The sequence below is a fragment of the Heterodontus francisci genome, chromosome 25 (genome assembly GCF_036365525.1).
Source record: "Heterodontus francisci isolate sHetFra1 chromosome 25, sHetFra1.hap1, whole genome shotgun sequence".
In the NCBI taxonomy this organism is placed as follows: Eukaryota; Metazoa; Chordata; class Chondrichthyes; order Heterodontiformes; family Heterodontidae; genus Heterodontus; species Heterodontus francisci.
The window spans coordinates 76,275,784-76,294,269 of record NC_090395.1 but is presented as its reverse complement, the minus strand read 5'-3'; the positions used below and the strand labels follow the sequence as shown (position 1 = coordinate 76,294,269).

The 18,486-nt window shown below is 44.8% G+C and overlaps 1 protein-coding gene across 8 annotated transcripts in view; it reads left to right on the top strand.

The window, feature by feature from the left end:
• Positions 1-18,486, top strand: part of foxp4 (forkhead box P4) — a 500,447-nt gene that overhangs the window by 214,345 nt on the left and 267,616 nt on the right. For all 8 annotated transcript variants that reach the window (XM_068057550.1, XM_068057552.1, XM_068057556.1 and 5 more), the window contains one exon: positions 7,904-7,993. In XM_068057550.1, coding sequence (XP_067913651.1) covers positions 7,904-7,993 — 90 coding nt within the window. The remainder of the gene's footprint in view (positions 1-7,903; positions 7,994-18,486) is intronic.

Here is an 18,486-nt window from a genome sequence, read left to right as displayed (position 1 = left end):
ATCTTCCATTGTGTAAATGTTTGCATTTATCTGTGCTGAATTATACCTGCTAGAGATCGACCACTGAATCCTTCTGTAACTTCTGAGCAGAGCCTTCAAACTCCATTGCTCTCCTTAGTTTGCTATCAGTTACAAATGTGACCAAATTACATTTCATTTCTGAATTCAAGACCTTTATGTAGATCCAAAACAGCCTTTCATGTGGAACTTTAGATGCCCTGTAAGGTTAATGCAAAAGACCCCAAGTCACTATTTTGAAGAAGAGCAAGGGAGTTCTCCACATGTCCTGGCCAGTATTAACCAACATTACAGTGGAACAGAAACACCAGCATGGACTGGTTGAGTTGAATGACCTGAAGCAATGTTTTATATTCGACATAATTCTAAGTAATCACTAACCAATTATCTGGTCATTACCTAATTACTGTTGCTGTGTGCAGATTAGCTGCTGAGTTTCCCTACATTGCAAAAGAGACTACCAGTTTGTTTTTTAAGGTACTTCATTGGCTGTAAAATACTTTGGGCCATCCTGAGGTCATGAAAGGTGCAATATAAATGCAAGCTAATTTTCCCCTTTAAATGTTGTGTTGAATTAAAGATGCCCTGGGCTTGATTTTCAATCTGGGGTCGGGAACCCAACGCCCGGATAATTTCCTTGTCACAACCGTGCACCTCCACTGTGTTGCTCACACAACACTATTTTGAAATGCTAATGGCCTGATTGGACAGGAGACAAGCTTGGCACCCAATTAGAGTTAAAACAGTCACAACAAAGGTATTGCGCAAATCCCCATGCAGAATAACGGGGCTCCCGATAATTTTAATTAAAAAAATTACTTTCCCTTTGCCCCACAGCGAACCTGAGAGCTGTGCAATAATATGCACCAAACTGTTCAGGTTCACCACAATCCCCTTCCAAAATTGCAGTGTCGACCTTCCCAGCCTGTTAACAAACTCCTTAAGGAGCTTAATGGGCCCTTAATTGGAGGCCAGCGACTTCCCTGTTCCTTCCCCCCTGCCACCACACATCGTGTTCTGGAACAACCTCTGGGACTGCGATCTTCAAATCACGTTCGCTCTGGCTCCCGATCCTGTGGCCCTTTGAAAATCTGGCCTACTCTCTCAAAGTGCTGCATCATCCACTCGGGATATCCCTTGTTTAAAGGATTGAAAGCGACTGTTCAGAGTATTGGATCTTTCTCATTCTGTGCTGACCATCATTTACTGGGTTATATTTGCAAAGATAATCCTCAGGTTATTTCCCATTGAGTCCATCATCTTGCTAGTTACTGGTGTCAGTCTGATAGATCTGCAGTTACTCGAGTTTGTTTTATTAGCTTCTTCTGACCATAGGTACCACACTGGCTAGTTTCCAATCAATTGGAAGCTTCTCTGATAATTCCCTCCCTCATGATGTCGTTAGCACTTTGAAGATTTCATCCCAAATTACATTTAATGGACTTGCAATTTGTTAGTTTTGTACCTGTTGGTATGGCTGGGACCGTCTATTCAAGTGATGTATTGGACTCCCAGCCTTTGCCAAGCATTCTCATCAGTCATCTGACAGGAATCTGGTGGCACAGCAAAGGAATTGGGCTTTATTGTCTTTCTTTTTTGTTATTCACAGCATGTGGGTGGTTCTGGCAAGGCTGACATTTATTGCTGATCCCTAATTTCCCTTAACCAAGTGGCTTGCTAGGCACATTGCTCTGGGTCTGGAGTCACATATAGGCTGGACCAGGTAGGAACAGCAGATTTTTAGTAGTGAACCAGATGGGTTTTTAATGACAATCTGGTAGTTTCATGGTCATCATAATTGAGACGATCTTTTTAATTCAAGATTTATTTAATTAGCTGAATTTAAATTGCCCAGCTGTCGTAGTGGGATTTGAACTCGTGTCTTAAGGCCTCTGGATTATGTTACAACTGAGGTGAGAGGAGTGCACTGTCTTTTCTAGTTCCACTTCTCCACAGCACACAACATATATTTAAATGTTTTACCCAGTTACTGATGCGGTCAATCATATATTCTGCTCTTTATTTCAGAATAAAGTACACCAAACAGGTTTCTTTAATAAGCAACAATTTATCAGTTTATTATCAAACAAAACTTATCCAGGAATGAAGCAAAGCATGAACACACAGATTGAAATATTTATTTTTATTTATTTAGAGATACAGCACTGAAACAGGCCCTTCGGCCTACCGAGTCTGTGCCAACCATCAACCACCCATTTATACTAATCCTATATTAATCCTATATTCCTACCACATCCCCACCTTCCCTCAATTCCCCTACCACCTACCTATACTAGGGGTAATTTATAATGGCCAATTTACCTATCAACCTGCAAGTCTTTGGCTGTGGGAGGAAACCGGAGCATCCGGAGGAAACCCACGCAGTCACAGGGAGAACTAAATATGAAAGTTCCCTTTTTAAATTCCCCCCCCCACCCCCCACACACACACGCACACACACATACACTAAAGCAAATACAGAAATTCTCTCTGCAGAGGTCTGTTATGAAAATAACAAGACAAAAAAAAGAATACTTTGGCCAAATACTTGCATATTCTTGCAAAAATAAGAGGAGATATGGAAGGAAGTCAGTTGTCCCTTTTGGTCTGGTGTCCAGGTATACAGAGATGGGTCACTGGGATCTTTTCTGAAGCAATTCAGTCTGGAGATGTCGAGAAATCGTCTGGTAGGCTTTCCAGGAGATATGTGGCATCAGGAGTTTCAGCCCACGTATACTTGAATTGTAGGGTTTTCCCAAAGACAGGAGGAAAGAGGAGCTGACACACTGACCTTCTCAGGGTCTCTTAGAGAGTTGCAGGCAAAATGAGCTGGGGTTTCTTTATCCTTGGCAGGCAAAACACCAACTGTCTTCAAAACAGTTCACAACCCAAGTGAACCAAAACAATATCTCAGAAGCTAATCCACAAACAGAAAGTCAACCTCCTGGCCTCCATAAACCTTGACATGTAGCTTCTCTGTAAACATCTTCCCATGTCACCAAGGTTTTTGTTGTTTATTGAGCTTAAAGCACATGATTTCCAGCAAAGGTTGTTTTCAAACAACATCTCAGTGTCCTTTCAGTGAACTGTCAACAACAAAACAAAGTCCAGCATTTATAAAATCTTCAGCCTTCCAATGAATCCATCTCCACAATTTAACTGAACCCTCAAAAAAAACTTAAGCAAAAATATAGAAGCATCTTCATAACAATTATTAGTCCAGTAACACAACCACTATGCTACCGTTCCCTAAACCTGACTTAAATGTTAATATATTCGAGGATTTGTTTGTCCCCTGCTGCCCCCACCCGAACCTCCATCCTCCCTATCAATACTTTGGTATATTGCTGCATTATTGACTCTGTCTGTGCAGTATATTGATTATAAATCAATTGTTCTGTATGTCTATTCTTGTTTTGTTGCATAATTCAGTTATGGTGCCTTTGTCAGTGTGTTCTTGTAATACTAGGTCATGGCATCTCTGTTAATATGTTACCATATTGTTCAATTGTATTGTCATTCTGTCAGGGAATTGTATTAATGGATTATTGTGTCACTTTGTGTCAGTGTGGTATTTGTTACAGGGTTAAGGAGTTGGTCAATGTGATGGTGCATTACTGGGTTACAAAGTGTCTCCATCAATGTATGATTGAGTTATCATGTCTTTCTGACCTGTGTGTTCATCTGTTATTGGGGTTATGCATCATTCTAGCACTATGTAGCTGTCTTGCTGGGTCACTGATAGTGGTTAATAATGAATGTCTGATGTATCTCAGTCAATGTTGCATGTTCATCTGGAGAATGTTCGATGGTCCAATCCACAAGATCAGCTCCTTCCTCAGCCTTGCAGTTGTCTCTGTGTCAGAGCAGAATGGTTGGAATTGTCCGTCCCACAGTTAGGGTTCTTTCCTGCACAGCACATGTGAGTTCTCAGCTATTTTTTCTGAAGTTCCACTTCATGTAGCAGCATGCTGGAGTGACTCTAAGGACACAGCTTAGCATCTGAGAATATGCAATAGACTTTAATTTAATTACACAAATGCACATAAAGCTGTCCATTTTACATCGAATCTACAGCACAAAAGCAGGCCATTTGGCCCAACTGGTCCATGCCACTGTTGATGCTCCACTCAAGCCTCCTCCCACCCGACTTCATCTTACCTAATTAACATATCTTTCTATTCCTTTCTCCCTTGTGTGTTTATCCAGCTTCCCCTTAAATGCATCGATGCTATTCACCTCAACCACTCTCTGGGTGAAGAAGTTTCTTCTGAATTCCTTATTGGATTTGTTAGTGACTATCTTCTATTTATGGTCCCGAGTTTTGGTCTCTCCACAGTTGGAAACAAGCGCCAGTCAGGAGTGTGATGGAATACTCTCCACTCGCCTGGATGGGTGCAGCTCCAACACTCTAGACACCATCCAGGACAAAGCAGCCTGCTGGATTGGCACCCCATCCACCACCTTCAACATTCACTCCCTTCACCACCGACGCACAGTGGCAGCAGTGTGTACCATCTACAAGCTGCACTGCAGCAACTCACCAAGACTCCTTTAACAGCACCTTCCAAACCCATGACCTCTACCGCCTAGAAGGACAAGGGCAGCAGATGCATGGGAACGCCACCACCTGCAGGTTCCCCTGCAAGCCTCACACCATCCTGACTTGGAACTGTATCACCGCTCATTCACTGTCGCTGGGTCAAAATCCTGGAACTCCCTCCCTAACAACACTGTGGGTGTACCTACCTCACATGGACTGCAGCGGTTCAAGACGGCAGCTCACCACCACCTTCTCAAGGGCAATTAGGGATGGGCAATAAATGCTGGCCTGGCCAGCAACGCTCACATCCTATGAAAAAATAAAAAAAATCTTCTCTATGTCTTCCCCATTAACTCCCTTCATAATTTTAATGACCTCTATCAGGTCAGCACTCAGCCGCCTCAACTCTGGAGAAAAGAGATCCAACCTGTTCAGTCTTTCCTGTTAGGTATAACCTCTTAGTTCTCGTATCAACCTTGTAAATCATTGTTGGGGTGGGTTAGTAAATTTGCGGATGACACGAAGGTCGGTGGAGTTGTGGATAGTGCCGAAGGATGTTGTAGGGTACAGAGGGACATAGATAGGCTGCAGAGCTGGGCTGAGAGATGGCAAATGGAGTTTAATGCGGAAAAGTGTGAGGTGATTCACTTTGGAAGGAGTAACAGGAATGCAGAGTACTGGGCTAATGGGAAGATTCTTGGTAGTGTAGATGAGCAGAGAGATCTTGGTGTCCAGGTACATAAATCCCTGAAAGTTGCTACCCACGTTAATAGGGCTGTTAAGAAGGCATATGGTGTGTTAGCTTTTATCAGTAGGGGGATTGAGTTTTGGAGCCACGAGGTCATGCTGCAGCTGTACAAAACTCTGGTGAGACCGCACCTGGAGTATTGCGTGCACTTCTGGTCACCGCATTATAGGAAGGATGTGGAAGCTTTGGAAAGGGTGCAGAGGAGATTTACTAGGATGTTGCCTGGTATGGAGGGAAGGTCTTACAAGGAAAGGCTGAGGGACTTGAGGTTGTTTTCGTTGGAGAGAAGGAGGAGGAGAGGTGACTTAATAGAGACATATAAGATAATCAGAGGGTTAGATAGGGTGGATAGTGAGAGTCTTTTTCCTCGGATGGTGATGGCAAACACGAGGGGACATAGCTTTAAGTTGAGGGGTGATAGATATAAGACAGATGTCAGAGGTAGTTTCTTTACTCAGACAGTAGTAGGGGCGTGGAACGCCCTGCCTGCAACAGTAGTAGACTCGCCAACTTTAAGGGCATTTAAGTGGTCATTGGATAGACATATGGATGAAAATGGAATAGTGTAGGTCAGATGGTTTCACAGGTCGGCGCAACATCGAGGGCCGAAGGGCCTGTACTGTGCTGTAATGTTCTAATTCTAATTCTAATTGTTACACCTTCTCCAGTGCCTGTCCATCCTTTTTGTAATATAGAGAACAGAACTGTTCACAGTACTCCAAGTGCGGTCTAACTAAGGTTCTATACAAGTTAAACATAACTTCCCTACTTTTCAATTCCTCTAAAACTAATGGGTTGCAGCAGAAAGCTGTCTGTTACATGCTAGGGATCTGTATTTTATCATCCCACACAAGGTGAGTGACCTGCCTCTCGTATCTTTGGGTTGGTGTCCCACTCGCTGACTGTTTGAGCCTGCCTGAAAACAGGTTAATGGAATCTCTGGACTATGAACCCAGTGATATAATAACAGCATGACTGTCACACGCTAAACAATTAACAATATTACAACAGATAATAACAATATTATAATAGTCACGTTAAATTGTGCTAACTCCTCATATTGGCACAGATAGAGACTTATATTTTACTGTTTATATTGTCATGCAGACACCCATCTGCTAGGAATGAGGCATATTAATTTTATCATAGGAACATCTATTTTAAACTGTTGCTGGAGTGAAGAAATGACTTGTTAAAGAGATCACCAGACATTTGGGCTGGAAGGACATTTGCAAACTAAGAGAAGGTGCTTGTGGAGGACTCAAGGACCCTCACATACTTCCTAAAGTGTGGTGACCAGAACTGGACACAATTCTCTAGCTGGGGCCTAACCAGAGTTTAATAAATGTTCAGCATAACTTCCCTGCTTTTGTACTCAATGCCTCTATTTATGAAGCCCAAGATCCCAAATGCTTCACTCTCTCAATATGTTCTGCCACCTTCAAAGATCAATGCACCTGCACCCCCAGGTCCCTCTGTTTCTACACACTCTTTAGAACTGTACCATTAAGTCTATATTGCCTCTCCTTTCTGCCAAAATGCATCACCTCACACATGTCTATATTAAGTTCCATCTGCCACCTCTCTGCCCATTCTACTAGCCTATCTATGTCCTATTGCAGGCGGTTCATATCATCCTCACTGTTTGCCACTCCTCCAACTTTGGGATCATCGGCAAACTTTGAGATTCTACTCTGCATTGCAAGGTCCAAGTCATTTATATATAGCAAAAAAGCAGTGGTCCCAGCACTGACCCTTGGGGAACACCACTGTCTACCATCCTCCAGTCTGAAAAACAACCATTTACCACAACTTGCTGTTTTCTGTCCTTAAGCCAATTTTTTAAAAATCTAATAGGACACTAACCTTCCTATAATAAATAAAAACAGAAAATGCTGGAAATACTCAGCAGGTCAGGCAGCGTCTGTGAAGAGAGAAGCAGAGATAACGTTTTACTTCTGTGACCTTTCATCAGAACAGGTCAGAAAGATCACAGACCTGAAACATTAACTCTGCTTCTGTCTCCACAGATGCTGCCAGACCTGCTGAGTATTTCCAGCATTTTCTGTTTTTATTTCAGATTTCCAGCATCTGCAGTATTTTGCTTTTATTCCTGTTCTGCTACAGCCGCCTGAGGCTGGAATCAACAACGCAGACAAAAGATGGAGCCTGGAAGTTTCATATTTGGTGCACCTCAGGCCCATAGCGGGAAAGCAAGGGTTACAATGGAAATCTCTCGTTGGGAAATGAGTTGCCATATTCAGTTCTACACACCGAGTCTTTTGGCAAAATCTACTGAGTGTAACAGTAAACCTAAGTGCTGAGAGTGCACCTAATTTGCCAAATATTATCACAGATTGTATTTAAAAGCAAAGTTACGATTTGCAATGTTTTAAATGGCAGCATTCCAGAAACAGCAGCACAGTGGCCAGAGATGCCAGATGTGAATGGTCAGGCACAGATGCCTAAGGAGATGTTGGTTGTGGCCTTCCCGTTAATATTTGACCACTCAGTTGATGTAGGTCAATGGAAAAAAGGATTTGTGGATCTACAGCTTTTTCTAATTTCTCCCTTTTCTTCCTCTTTGGTTCCAGGCTCTTCAAGCAGCAAGACAGCTTTTACTTCATCAAGCAACAGGCCTCAACTCTCCCAGTGCGAATGACAAGCAACAGCAGACAGTCCAGGTCTGTTTAATACATCAACTGTAAACAGGGCTGGTCAGCATGTGAAATATAACATGCAGGAGCTGATAATGTAGTAGCAGTGTAATAGCAGTGTGTACTCTATATGTACAGGAGCTGACACTGAGACACACACGGGCCGTACAGTACCAGATGGGAATGAATCATTCCCTTTTACCCATTGCATACTGTGTGTGGACAGTAGTTGACACTTAGACACGTGAGGCAGCAGGTGGTTATCTCCTGAGCAGTAGGGAACAGAATTGGAAGGAAGACGTCAGTACAGAATTTAAAACCAAACCTGCCCCACTCCATGTGAAATAGGTTCAAATCCATATGTGAACAATGTGTTTTTCTCAATTGGAAAATGAGGTGATTACAGTCTTGGCATTGTCCACAATCAGTACAAGGCAGGGCACACACACACACACACACACACACACACACACACACAAACGCTACCCAACTCTGACTAAAAGGATTCTACTAGTTAATTATACAGCTCCCTGAGACTGCGCCTGTAGTCAATGTGATTTAAATGGGCTTGTTGTGAAAATAAAATACTGGAAATTGGCAGAGGTGAACAAGACACAATTCCACTGGAAGATTGCAGGAGCACAGTCCGTGAGTGTCCATTCTGTTAAAGTTAAATAGACAGAACTACACAGGCAGAATACTCTCCATTTCCCAGAATGTACTCCATAGAAGATCTGCATTCCACTGGCATGAATTGCTAACAGCTCCTGATCAATAACTGGTCTGCTCCCCACTGGAGTTCATTCAGGATTATCAACAGGAATTGACAGTTAAAATGAGTAGTCATTTGATGTTACCTCACTTGTGATGAAAACTGATCTGAAATCTGGATGGTTTTCCCCCTTATTTAAAAGGCTCTGACAATTAGTTTTAGTGAAGTAGCTGAAATCGCAGACTGTAAGCTTCCTCCTTTCTACAGTATGGAGCAAGGCACTAGTTAACTCAGCAAAGTCTTACAGTGGAAGTTGTGCTGTTTGATACAGTTGAATATGATGAATATAAGATTGGGATTGTTACACTCAATCTATTGAGTTTTCCTCCAGTTCTCCCTCCTGAAGCCATTTCGAATTACACTCAATTTCTTCAGTCCTCAGGAACTAGTCAGCACATTTTAAATGTTTTTTGTTTTTCAAACAATATTTACTTTCCTAAGAATTTTTTAAAATACTTTTTCATGGGATGTGGATGTTGTTGGCAAAGCCAGCATTTGTTGCCCATCCCTAATTGCCCTTGAGTGGCTTGCTGGGCCATTTCAGAGGGTAGTTAAGAGTTAACCACATTGCTGTGGGTCTGGAGTCACATGTAGGCCAGACCAGGTAAGGACGGCAGATTTCCTTCCCTAAAGGACATTAGTGAACCAGATGGGTTTTTACAACAATTGAAAATGGTTTCATGGCACCGTTACTGAGATCAGCTTCCAATTCCAGATTTTATTAATTAATTGAATTTATTGATTTAATTTAAAACTCCACCAGCTGCCATGGTGGGATTTAAAACCATGTCCCCCAGGCATTATCCTGGACTTGTAGTTCAGTAACATTACCCTACGCCACCATCTCCCCTGTTAATTAGCTACCTATACACCAATGAAATTATTAAATGGTTCAGCAGAGTTTTTTTTAAAGTTATTTTCAGTGATTTTAAATCATGTGGAGGACTGAACACCCTAATTGAAAATGCTTATTTTTGGTGATAACCTCATTTTCAGCTGTCTTTAATAAAATTGCACCAGGTTACCCCCATTAAACATATCCAGCAATACTTTCTAATGGAAAGAAAACAGAATCGATTATACTGACTGTGCTGGTTCAATGAAAAATTTACGTTTGTGATTATGGAAATGAATTTTAATGAATATTTGAACATCAATCTAACCAGCTCAATTTCATGCGCTTTTTGGATGCAGTTTCACGATTGCGCCCAAAGCGGAAACTCTACCTCCTGGGAATTTCTCCTCCAAAAGGGACGGGAAGTCACCTGCAGTGCCAACTATTGTTAACCCAGCAACAGAAAGGAAATCCAGCCCAGTGAAATGTTCTTCGTTGGCTGCCTTACTCACGCTTGCCCCATAAAATAGTAACAGAATCCCATGTGAATTATCCACTCTCCCAGCTGGTATTTCAGACTGAGCCAGCAGGAATATCTCTTGTGAACTGGGCTGTATTTTAACCAGATTGCTTAGTTTCTCATGGAATTTGCAAACGATTCTGGAGAACCCTCCCTCACGATCATTCATTAATTCACACTAGTCTACTTAAATGTTCTTGCCACATATATTTTTGCTGTGTCTCATCCAATTCCTGCCCTGTGCAGAGTTGTGTGTGCTTGAGGGTAGAGGCTTTGGTGAGTTAAGTCAAAGTAATTCCAATATCTTGGCCCTCTCATTATTGTACTTAAGGGTTGGAGCAGAACTGGGCGATATGAGTGACAAATGCACTAACAATTGAAATTAATTTGTCTGTGTTTAAACGTGGTCTCATTCCATTTATTTAGAATTCAGCAAAGGAGGACAAAGGGATTGATTAAGAAGGGGAAAATAGAGTATAAGAGTAAACTTGCAGAGAACATAAAAACTGACTGTAAAAGCTTCTATAGATATGTGAAGAGAAAAAGATTAGTGAAGACAAATGTGGATCCCTTACAGTCAGAAACGGGGGAATTTATAATGGGGAACAAAGAAATGGCTGACCAATTAAATACATACTTTTGTCCTGTCTTCACAAAGGAGGACACAAATTACCTCCCAGAAATATTGGGGAACGTAGGGTCTAGTGAGAAGGAGGAACTGTATGAATCAGTGTTAGTAGGGAAATGGTGTTAGGGAAATTGATGGAATTGGAGGCTGATAAATCCCCAGGGCCTGATAATCTACATCCCAGAGTACTTAAGGAAGTGGCCCTAGAAATAGTAGATGCATTGCTGGTCATTTTTCAAAATTCTATAGACTCTGGAACAGTTCCAATGGATTGGAGGGTAGCTAATGTAACCCCACTATTTAAAAAAGGTCGAGAGAAAACAGGGAATTATCGACTGGTTAGCCTGACATCAGTAGTGGGGAAAATGCGAGAGTCCATTATAGAACATGAAATAGCAGAGCACTTGGAAAACGATAACAGGATCGGATAAAATCAACATGGATTTACAAAAGGGAAATCATGCTTGACAAATCTACTGGAATTTTTTGAGGATGTAACTAGTAGAATAGATAAGGGAGAACCAGTGGATGTGGTGTATTTGGACTTTCAGAAGGCTTTTGGTAAGGTCCCACATAAGAGATTAGCGTGCAAAATTAAAGCACATGGGATTGGGGGTAAGGTGCTGACATGGATAGAGAACAGGTTGGCAAACAGGAAACAAAGAGTAGGAATAAACGGGTCTTTTTCCAAGTGGCAGGCAGTGACTAGTGGGGTACTGCAGGGATCATTGCTAGGACCCCAGCTATTCACAATATATATTAATGATATAGATGAGGGAATTAAATGTAATATATCCAAATTTGCAAATGGCACAAAGCTGGGTGGGAGTGTGAACTGTGAGGAGGATGCAGAGAAACTCCAGTGTGATTTGGACAGGTTGAGTGAGTGGACAAATACATGGCAGATGCAGTATAATGTGGATAAATGTGAGGTTATCCACTTTGGTGGCAAAAACAGAAAGGCAGATTATTATCTGAAGGGCGATGGATTGGGAAAGGGGGAGGTGCAGCGAGACCTGGGTGTCCTTGTGCACCAGTCGCTGAAAGTAAGCGTGCAGGTGCAGCAGGCAGTTAAGAAGGCAAATGGTATGTTGGCCTTCATAGTGAGAGGATTCGAGTACAGGAGCAGGGATGTCTTGCTGCAATTATACAGGGCCTTGGTGAGACCACATCTGGAGTATTGTGTGCAGTTTTAGTCTCTTTATCTGATGAAGGATGTTCTTGCTATGGAGGGAGTGCGGCGAAGGTTCACCAGACTGATTCCTGGGATGGCAGGACTGAAGTATGAAGAGAGATTGGGTCGATTCGGCTTGTATTCACTAGAGTTTAGAAGAATGAAAGGGGATCTCATAGAAACCTACAAAATTCTAACAGGGCTGGACAGACTAGATGCAGGAAGGATGTTCTCAATGGGGGGGGGGGGAGTCCAGGACCAGGGGTCACAGTCTAAGGATAAGGGGTAAGCTATTTAGGACTGAGATGAGGAGGGATTTCTTCACCCAGAGAGTGGTGAACCTGTGGAATTCTCAGAAAGCAGTTGAGGCCAAATCATTAAATATATTCAAGAAAGAGTTAGATATAGTTCTTAGGGCTAAAGGGATCAAGGGATACGGGGAGAAAGCGGGAACAGGGTTTCAATACAATATGATTGTATTGAATGGCAGTGCAGGCTCGAAGGGCCGAATGGCCTACTCCTGCTCCTATTTTTCTATGTTTCTATGTTTATTTGATTTATTAAAGAGAGGTATTTCTTAAGAATGAGTTAACATCACATTACAGAAATAATACAGTGTACATTCAACCCATTAAACTGTTAAAAACAGGCCTTTGATCTGGTGGGATCTAGTGCCTGCAGATAAACCCTAGCTGATTATATATTCCAGCAATACCAACTCGTGTAGTAAAACGCCCCAATTCTGACGTTGTCTGCTGGCTCAGACCTCAGGAATTTCCTTCAAGCTGCTCCTGTTTTGCCTTTAAACAGGGTTTCAGCCACACTTCTGGTGAAGTTACAATGGCAGAATGGGAGTTGGTGCAAGGAAATTCCCAGTTGCAGTATCTAACAGACATGAGTCTCCGATCATCTCCCCTCAGTTCCCAGTCAGTAATAACCACAGATGACTGCCTCGAATTTGTTACTAAATCTCAATTTCCACTCTGTCTGTCTGGGTTTCTTGCTCTCTTTCCCTCTCTTCTATTCTACCCTCCTTTTCTCTCCTCTACTCTCTCCTTCTCTCCATCTGTCTGTCTGCCTGCCTCTCTCAGGGGGGTGGTAAGTAGGGTGAGTATCTGTGCAGCCAGCAGGTTAAAAGACCAGAAATTGTTGCCATCTTGGGAAGGCAGTAAGAAGCCAGTAACTTCTGTATTTAACCTGAGTGTCTTTGTTAGTGTGCGGGAAACCCCTGTGCGGCAGGCAGGTCTGAGATTTAAGTATGTTAAGTGGCAATTAACAGCTGTTTTCACTCATGATTCTGTCCTTAACTCTGTGTGGACGGGTTTCTCAGACTTCCTGGAACTCGCCAGGTAAAACAAGCTAAGAGGACAGCAGGAATTGATGGGGCTGAGCAATTGACAGGGAAGAAAGGCTTTAAATACTGAGAGATGACAGCTGCTTCTTTGCCTAAATAAAAGGATTTTATTCACAGGACCTGTTCTGAGAGTGAGCTTCCATTACTTTGGAGGTCATTTCTGCTACCTTGGAGTTTTTTGCCCTTGAGCTACACTTCCCAGCTGTCAGCCTTCTCACCAGTTTGGGAGCAGCTCTACCAGGGACCTCTGATGAGGAAGGAATGAAGGAATGAGAGGAGCAATGGCAGAAACACCAACGTCAACAGCAGCAGGAGCAGCAGCTGCCTTCTCCTCAAACACCTCCTGCTCCACAGGACAGAGGGGGGGTGATACCTCAACACAGGGTTTAAAGGAAAAGGATCAACTTCCTGTAAATGACTGAGCAGCAGTGTCTCAGGAGGCTTAGACTTTCAAGTCAGGTGGTCACTGACATTGGCAGCCTCCTGGAGGACCTCCTGCCAAGTGAAGCTCAGAGAAGGTACAACCGAGCCCACGTGAGCACCAGAGTTGTTATAGAGCAGGCCACCAGGATGGTGAAGATGTGATTCAGGTGCCTGGACTGCTCTTCAGAATGCAGCAGCCAGGGTTTGCAGAATAATCATGGTCTGATTCACCTTGCACAATGTTGTGCAGCAGTGAGGACTGAAGCTCCAGGAGGAGGAGGGTGATGAACTTTCTGCATCTTCAGAGGAGGAGGAGAGGAAGGAGCCTGATGTGGCGAGGGCACCTGCAGGCACTCAGTTAGCTGCCCACGATGCCCGGGACGGTCTGATTCAGGCACAGTTCTGCTTTGAGGCAATGCAGCCACCTGGCACACCAATTCTGAAACCACTGTGCCCACCCCAACACAAAGGTGTTCCACAAGTAACAAACCATCCCTCTCACTAACACCCATTGCTCATCTTTAATTCCTGTCCTACCATTCTTCACAAGGCAGGAGACTGCTTGGCAAGCAGCAGGCAACAATAGAGAGGGCTGGACAATGGAGTTTTGAAATGAAGTTTATGGTTCATAAACATGAAGCCAAAATGTGTCAAAGTTCAACACCCAAGTGAATCCCCTTCTACAATTGCAAATCCTTTCTCTGCCTTTTACAAGGATGAGTGCAACCCATGTGGCTTCAGCACAGCTCGAGGCAGGTTTCTAAGGTTCCTGCCTTAACTGCTCAGATGTTCTTGGCTGATGTCCTCTGGATTTTAGATATCACAAGGGCCCAACCTAAATCAGTCCTAACTGCTCCTGTGCAGGGGCAGACATGCCATCGGGACAAGAGGCAGCATGTGGGGTTCTTACTGTGCGGGGGTGGGGGGGGGGCAGTGGGTGGGGGCTGCATGGGTGCAAGGGATCAGAAGTGAAAGCGCTTTGGGCAGAGTCCGTACCATTCTCCATCTTTCCACTCTTGGCCCATCTGCACTTCCCTGCTAGCCAAGAACTGGAGAGCACCTTGCTGCACTTTACTGAGGCACTGAATGGCCATGGTGAGGCTTTCCTTAATCCTGCTTAAGCTGGCAGACTGAGTGTAGGGCCATTGGTCTGGTCCAGCAGGCACTCGGCTTCGTGCCATATCTGATGCTGTATTCAGGTGGCCACTCTTTCCATGGAGATGCACATCAGAGCAGAGGCCTGAGATACACATCAGTCACATGACAGTGCTTCCTCAGAGTGAGTTACTTCCTCTGGCACCACCTCCTGAGGGATGCCTGTCAGACAAGTGGGAGATGAAAGACATGAATTGAACTGACACACTGAGAGGGTTCTCAGTCATCATTGTGACGATCATTATATTTCAGTGGCTTCTGACATCACATCAACATGAGTGAGTGCTGTCTGCCGTGTGACTGTGTTGTATTTAATTCCATCACAAGGTAGCTGGGAGACCCCATCTCTCCATCGCCAATGGTCAGGCATGCCAAGACCCACTTATCTCCAGCACCACCTCTTCCTCTGCAGCTATCAGTATGGCAATGACTGGAGGGCCACTCCCAGTTCCCTGCCTCTCCCTGCTGTTCTGTGCTCCCTTCTCCTGCAAGGGGAGAAAGAAGAGATCTATCAGTGCGAAAAATGGAATGTTTTGAGAGGATGGAAGGACAACACTTGCAAAGGGTTACTGTGAGGGATGAGTGTGACATTGCAATAATATGAGGGTGAGTGTCAGTGGTGTCTGATCAGATGAGGATTTGAAGAGGTGCCTCTACAGAGAGGGATGGATATACTTGCAGGGTATGTTGGTCTGAGGAGTGATGTCCAGGAGACTGGGGAGGCAGAGTCAGGGGGTTTGTACTTGAATGTGGAATGCCACTTACCGTTCCTACCCTGATCAGGTCATTGAACCTCTTGCGGGATTGTATCCAGGGTCAAGACACCACACCCCTGCTGCTGACCTCCTCTGCCACCTCCAGTCGCGCCTGCTTGTTCTCTGGATCTTGCTCTATTCCACGGGGAACAGAATCTCCCTGCAGGTCCTTACAGCCCGTAGCATCATGTCCAGGGACACACTGAGAACTGCGATGCTGCCTTTCTACATTGGCACTCCATTTCTCAATGCTGGCTCCATTATGACACTTCGACAATGTTTCAATTCTGATCCTTGCAGAGTCCCTGTAAATACTGGAGCTGAAACAGACTAATGTGGGTCGTCATCATGCCTACTCTCTCGATTTGCTCAGGAGGTCAGATGCAAATGGTGTGGCTGAGTTAAAAAGCCACTGACAAACACAGGGTTTGTCAACCCATCCCATTGTCGCCTCCCTTGCTGCCAACCGGTCAGACAGTTAAAATACAACCCTCTTTCTCTCTCTCTCTCTCACCCATCTTTCGCCCTCTCTCCATTTGTCCAACTGTCCGAATGTCTGTCCATCTGTATTTTCATCCATCCGTCTGTCTGCCAGTCTGTCTGTCCATATGTCTGTCCACCTGCCCATCTGTCTTCCTGTCTGCTTCTCCCTTCCAGAATTGCGTGCAGTTCTGGTCGCCACATGACCAAAAGGATGTGGATGCTTTGGAGAGGGTGCAGAGGAGGTTCACCAGGATGTTGCCTGGTATGGAGGGCGCTAGCTATGAAGAGAGTTTGAGTAGATTAGGATTATTTTCATTAGAAAGACGGAGGTTGAGGGGGGACCTGATTGAGGTGTACAAAATCATGAGAGGTATAGACAGGGTGGATAGCAAGAAGCTTTTTCCCAGAGTGGGGGATTCAATTACAACGGGACACGAGTTCAAAGTGCGAGGGGAAAAGTTTAGGGGGGATATGCGTGGAAATTTCTTTACGCAGAGGCTGGTGGGTGCCTGGAACGCGTTGCCAGCGGAGGTGGTAGACGTGGGCACGATAGCGTCTTTTAAGATGTATCTAGACAGATACATGAATGGGCAGGAAGTAAAGAGATACAGACCCTTAGAAAATAGGCGACAGGTTTAGATAGAGGATCTGGATCGGCGCAGGCTTGGAGGGCCGAAGGGCCTGTTCCTGTGCTGTAATTTTCTTTGTTCTTTGTTCTTTGTTCTTTCTCTCTGTCTCTTCCTGAGGTAAATTTTCGTTTTCACAGTCCGGGCAGAGTGGATTGGTTGACAGACAGTGATCTGGCGGAGTGGATTGGCTGACGGGCAGTGATCTGGCAGAGTGGATTGGCTGACAAACAGTGATCTGGCAGAGTGGATTGGCTGATGGGCAGTGATCTGGCAGAGTGGATTGGCTGATGGGCAGTGATCTGGCGGAGTGGATTGGCTGAAAAACAGTGATCTGGCAGAGTGGATTGGCTGACAGACAGTGATCTGGCAGAGTGGATTGGCTGATGGGCAGTGATCTGGCAGAGTGGATTGGCTGACGGGCAGTGATCTGGCAGAGTGGATTGGCTGACAAACAGTGATCTGGCAGAGTGGATTGGCTGATGGGCAGTGATCTGGCAGAGTGGATTGGCTGATGGGCAGTGATCTGGCGGAGTGGATTGGCTGAAAAACAGTGATCTGGCAGAGTGGATTGGCTGACAAACAGTGATCTGGCAGAGTGGATTGGCTGATGGGCAGTGATCTGGCAGAGTGGATTGGCTGAAAAACAGTGATCTGGCAGAGTGGATTGGCTGAAAAACAGTGATCTGACAGAGTGGATTGGCTGACGGACAGTGATCTGGCGGAGTGGATTGGCTGAAAAACAATGATCTGGCAGAGTGGATTGGCTGACGGACAGTGATCTGGCAGAGTGGATTGGCTGAAAAACAGTGATCTGGCAGAGTGGATTGGCTGACAGTCAGTGATCTGGCAGAGTGGATTGGCTGACAAACAGTGATCTGGCAGAGTGGATTGGCTGATGGGCAGTGATCTGGCAGAGTGGATTGGCTGAAAAACAGTGATCTGGCAGAGTGGATTGGCTGAAAAACAGTGATCTGACAGAGTGGATTGGCTCACAAACAGTGATCTGGCGGAGTGGATTGGCTGAAAAACAGTGATCTGGCAGAGTGGATTGGCTGACGGACAGTGATCTGGCAGAGTGGATTGGCTGAAAAACAGTGATCTGGCAGAGTGGATTGGCTGACGGACAGTGATCTGGCAGAGTGGATTGGCTGAAAAACAGTGATCTGGCAGAGTGGATTGGCTGACAGGCAGTGATCTGGCAGAGTGGATTGGCTGACAAACAGTGATCTGGCGGAGTGGAATGGCTGAAAAACAGTGATCTGAGAGTGGATTGGCTCACAAACAGTGATCTGGCGGAGTGGATTGGCTGAAAAACAGTGATCTGGCAGAGTGGATTGGCTGACGGACAGTGATCTGGCGGAGTGGATTGGCTGAAAAACAGTGATCTGGCAGAGTGGATTGGCTGACGGACAGTGATCTGGCAGAGTGGATTGGCTGAAAAACAGTGATCTGGCAGAGTGGATTGGCTGACAGGCAGTGATCTGGCAGAGTGGATTGGCTGACAAACAGTGATCTGGCAGAGTGGATTGGCTGACAGGCAGTGATCTGGCGGAGTGGATTGGCTGAAAAACAGTGATCTGGCAGAGTGGATTGGCTGACGGACAGTGATCTGGCAGAGTGGATTGGCTGAAAAACAGTGATCTGGCAGAGTGGATTGGCTGACAGGCAGTGATCTGGCAGAGTGGATTGGCTGACAAACAGTGATCTGGCAGAGTGGATTGGCTGACGGGCAGTGATCTGACAGAGTGGATTGGCTGACGGGCAGTGATCTGGCAGAGTGGATTGGCTGACA